This window comes from Leptonychotes weddellii, unplaced genomic scaffold (genome assembly GCF_054177405.1).
Source record: "Leptonychotes weddellii isolate Sample4059 unplaced genomic scaffold, ASM5417740v2 HiC_scaffold_14757, whole genome shotgun sequence".
Lineage (NCBI taxonomy): Eukaryota > Metazoa > Chordata > Mammalia > Carnivora > Phocidae > Leptonychotes > Leptonychotes weddellii.
Window position 1 is genome coordinate 1 of NW_027728565.1, and position 5,061 is coordinate 5,061.

The 5,061-nt window shown below is 39.5% G+C and overlaps 1 protein-coding gene across 1 annotated transcript; it reads right to left on the minus strand.

Annotated features, from left to right (window-relative positions):
• Positions 1 to 3: 3 nt before the first annotated feature.
• PCDHB3 (protocadherin beta 3) lies at positions 4 to 1,562 on the minus strand (the record flags this gene model as incomplete). Its single annotated transcript, XM_081809867.1, has 1 exon — positions 4 to 1,562. A coding segment is annotated over exon 1 (1,335 nt), but the record flags the coding sequence as incomplete, so codon positions are not given.
• Between the last annotated feature and the right edge of the window lie 3,499 nt (positions 1,563 to 5,061).

Below are 5,061 nucleotides of genomic sequence, written 5' to 3' on the forward strand. Positions count from 1 at the left end.
GTCGTTGACGTCGGACACCGTCACCGTTAGGTGGTGCTGGGTTTTCAGCCTGGGCGTCCCCAGGTCAGTGACGGTGATGGTGATGTTGTACTCGGCTCTTGTCTCTCGGTCCAGAGCTGTGTTTGTCACGAGGGTGTAAAAATTCTCTATTGATGGTTTGAGGATGAAGGGGAGATTGTTCTCGATGGAACACATAATTCTCCCATTGTCTCCAGAGTCTAGATCAGAAACACTGAAAACAGCCACCACAGTCTCCGGCGAGTTCTCAGGGATAGGGCTGGTAATTGAAGACAAGGTCAGTTCTGGTGGATTGTCGTTCACATCAACCACCTGAACTATCACTGTGGTTTCTCCTGAAAGGCCTCCGCCATCCTTGGCTTCTATGTCCAGTTCATAAGTATTCATAACCTCGTAATTCAAATATTTGACTAGCTGGATATCACCAGTAATTGGATTTAGCTGAAAAGTTTTGCGAATTTCTTCAGAAGCGTGAAAAAATGCGTATGATACTGTCCCAAAATTTCCTGTATCTAAGTCAGAAGCTGAGACCGTGACAATAACAGAGTTAATGGGGCTGTTCTCTAGAATTTGAACCTCATAGAGTGACTGTGTAAATTCTGGGGCGTTGTCGTTTATGTCTAAGACCAGGATGTGGATCTGGGCGATCCCCGACCGGGGTGGAGAGCCGCCATCCAGCGCGGTGAGGGTCAAAATGATCTCTGGCTGCTCCTCACGGTCCAGTGCTTTGTCCAGCACTAGTTGTGGGTATTTTCTTCCGTCCCTACGACTGCGTGTGAGAACGTGGAAATGGGCATTAGGGGCGATCGTGTAGTTTTGGAGACTGTTTCTTCCCACATCCAAGTCCTCAGCATTTTCCAAAGGAATTATGGTTCCTGGTGGCGTGTTTTCTAAGAGTTTCAGCTGTATTTCATTTTCAAAGAATACAGGAGAATGGTCGTTTACATCTATGACCTGAAGCTCATTTGTAATAAACTGCAAAGGGGTTTGCAGTAATATCTGAAAATGCAGTATACAGGGCTCCGTGGGGCCGCATAGCTCTTCCCGGTCCAATTTCTCATGCAGGAGCAAATCGCCGGTCTGATGGTTGAGCTGAAAATGCTGTTTGTTCCCCTTAGACACAACTTGGGCCCCCCTCACAGCCAGTTCCCCTACCCCTAGCCCTAGATCCTTTGCTAGGTTGGCTATTAAATAGCCCCTCTCTGTTTCCTCAACCACAGAGTAGCGTCTTGACTCAGACGCAGCCAGAGACCCACCCAGAAAAACAAAGAGAAATAGGACTTGCCTTTGTCTAAGAAAGCGCTCCCCTCTGGCCTCCATTGTGCTTTCGGCCACGTTCCTCCCGGAAATACTGCCAAACTAAGCCTCCGGCAGTGCTAGCAAACACAGTCTTTTGCCTTCCAACCTTTGAGGAAGGTCTAGCGAATAATCCTTCCCAGGGCTCAGATTTGCTTGCTTGGAAAATCTGCCCAGGCTCACAATTCCTAGTTTACCGAACTGGATCCGTGCCTTACAGAGTGCACACAATGCCGGTGGTTTAATTCACCTTCTTAGTCAACAGCGCCACCATGCGTTCGCTGGTAGCTTAAGAATCTTAGAGAAGGTGTTCTGTTGGGGCCGGGTGGGTGTTTTGATTTTTTAATGGCTTATTCCCCTTATCAAACCCATTTGACGCTACTGGAGGAGGTTCTTGTGTTAAATGAGTTAAACAAACACAACGTAGGGAAATGAAATGTGCTTTTAAAAAAACAACCACTGTCTTTGGTAAGAGTCCTCATTTACATGTTTTTGCTGATTTATATGATTTTGCTGGTAGAGCTACTCTTCCTGCCCATCTGCAATTATTACACATAAACTCTAAAGGATTTTGCTCTAAATGATGATATGCTTCATGGCCTACTTGCATTTTTCTCTTATTTTCCAGATTTTGCAAAATGTGCATGAATTGCATTTATAACCAGGAAAAAATGCTATGAGAAGGTGACCTCATACAAGGTGATGAAAAATTATAATAGGTCATGTCAGGGGGTATATTCAGAGGCCACAAATGCCCAATTCTTTTCAATCTTCACAATCATTCAAGGAACACAGAGATTACTCCTCTTCTTATTTCATAGTAATTTTACAATTACTGGTTTCATCTATATAATAACTGTAATAACTGTTTCATCTGTATAACTGTATTTTATCCATGGAAACACGTATTTGTTGAGTTTGTAGAAGTTAGGTATTATAGTGGTAACAAGACAAATCGTGTCTATATATCTTATACAGTTTACCACCTAATGGGATGAACAGACTTTAAATATATGTTCAAACAAACTGTGAAAAGTGCTATATAGGAAATGTACTGAGTGCACTGAAAGTATGCTATAGGAGGACCTGACTCAATGGGTGGCGGGTGAAAAAGTTTCATCAAAGTTGTGCCACTTAATCTGGAAGATGAAGGCTAAGATGTTTGTCTTACAGGCTAAGTCTTACAGACTAAGACTGTAAAATGGGAAGAATACATATGAGAAACTGATATGTAAAGGCCTGCAACAGTAAAGTATAGCTATTCTAGATAATAAAAGGACAGTGTACCCAAAACTTCGTGTCTCAAGAGTAAGTGGGAAGAGAAGGATGGAGAGATAAACTGTGGGCAAATAACAGATGCTTGGATTTTATTCTGAGAATAAAAGGAAGATATTGCAAGGTTTTAGGCAGAGAAATGAAACAATTCAAATATCAAGTGTTCAATCTAGCATCTTCACAATTACCAGGAATGTAACATGAAGGATCATTTATTAGGATTACTCTTAATATTAGTAATACTAAAAATAACAGCAATTATACTTCTATATCTTTATATTATCTCATTTGATTGTAATTTCAAGCTAGAGAAATAGCTGTTACTAGCATTTTGGGGGAATAGAAATGATGTGACTTATCCAAGATCCTATTAAGTATTAGCAGTGCTCTACACTGTGAATCTCAAAACGACACCTTTAAAATTCATATTATAATTTTAATAGTAAAGCTCATACAAATAAACATAAAATGACATAAGAACTTAAATATAGGCTGAAGAACACTAAGAACTAAAAATGTGTCTTAATGTATGGATCTGAAATTGAACTGCAAGAAATAAAGTTGGATGAATCATTTAGGGAATTATAGAAGGAAATTTAAATTATAAAATAAAAAATACAATTTCCCCATATATATTCCTTAAGCTAGAACGCAGGAGAGGAGACTCAAATTAATCAGGAGGAGAGAAAGGAAAAATATATTGAAGGAAAGAGACACCAGGGACTGATAACTGCATAATCTTTCAATAATAGTGATCAGTTGAATTAATAACCAAAAATTATATATGTAATTCCTTATACATTAGAGAGCATGTAATTCCAGCAAAATTTTGTTCTATGAGTATTTTAGTGTCTTTAAATATCAAAATATCACAGGGTGAAATAAAGACACTTCTTTCTTTCAATCATTTAGCCAAAACTTTTATTAACCTATAATCCTCCAATTACTGTGCTAAGCATACAATAAATGGGGAGCTATTGGGAAACATATTCCAGAACCTAAAAAGAAAAAAAGTTATGAAAAGCCTAGGAAACGGAAAAGGGAAAAATAGAAGTAGTGGAAAAAAAAAAATGGCCACACTAAGATAAATCTTTCCCCATAGGCTTATTTCCAAAATGGAATCATAAATGCTCCAAAAAAATTTTTTTTAAAGATTTTATTTATTTATTTGACAGAGAGAGAGATAGAGACAGCAGGAACACAAGCAGAGGGAGTGGGAGAGGGAGAAGCAGGCCTCCCGCTGAGCAGGGAGCCCGATGCAGGGCTCGATCCCAGGACCCTGGGATCATGACCTGAGCCGAAGGCAGATGCTTAACGACTGAGCCACCCAGGCGCCCCAATGGTCCAGAATTTTTGAAAAATGCAATGCCAAACTACATTTGAAGTTTCTAAAATTTGGTCAAGGACAAAGACTTAGATTTATTTCCTCATATCTTCTGGATTTTAAGGATGTTAATAGATGACTTGCAATTGCTAAAATGGGTAACTTTTGAAATGAGCAGAGGTTTAAAGAAAAAATATTAATAGAAAGCATGAAGAATTACATGGCTTTGAAAACAACTGGACACATGCTATTTATTTAACTACATTTGAGAATATTAGTGGTTGACTGAGCACTTTTGATGTGAATGGTTTGTAGAATCCAGCAGTCAAGGTTGTCACAATCTCTAAGGAATCATAATCTTCATTATGGACACTTTAAGGAAGCACATATTTAGAAAAATGTGAGAGGTTGCTTTGTTATTAATGAATATGCATATATTAATGGTTTTAGTCAATATGAGTTAACAGAATAAAAGTTATACTAGTCTAAGAGAATATACAAACACAAATATTCTGGGAGAAAGAATAAGCTTATGTAGCGATTAAAACATTTTTAAAATGTTTTAAATTTTAAGTTCTGCAAAATTACCTACGAGCTGTGGAAGGTGAGTTTGGAAAAAGGTGCTCTAACTTAAAAATTAAAGACTTCTGAAAATACAAAATTTACTTTCACACTTTAAGTTGAATGAAGTTACAGTGAGACTAATCAACAAAAAGAAAGCAAAGGAAATTTGCATTCCTTATACCACAAATGAACACATTTAGAAACACCAGTAACATGCACTAAATTAGAATAGAACCCCAATAAGCAAGGCAGTAAAAAAGGACTTTCAACAAATTAACTGAGACTAGGCTCAGTAGACCCTTATTAATTAATACTTAATTGAATTCAAAGTTATCCCTGAAACTGGGGTTTGCTTCACTAATCCTCTCTTCACCCAGACCAAGGAAACTGGGGAGAACTGGCTTGAGGAACTTGAATTCATTGGTCCCAGATCCTCCCGTCAGACACACCTCGTACTGGTAGCTGTGCGACAGGGTCCCCGCGCCGCTGACGTCCACCAGGTGGCCCGCAAAGGGGCCCTCGGGCACCGAGCAGCCGCCCCCCGACGCCGCCCGGCTCCTCCTGCCCAGCCGCACCGCCACGAA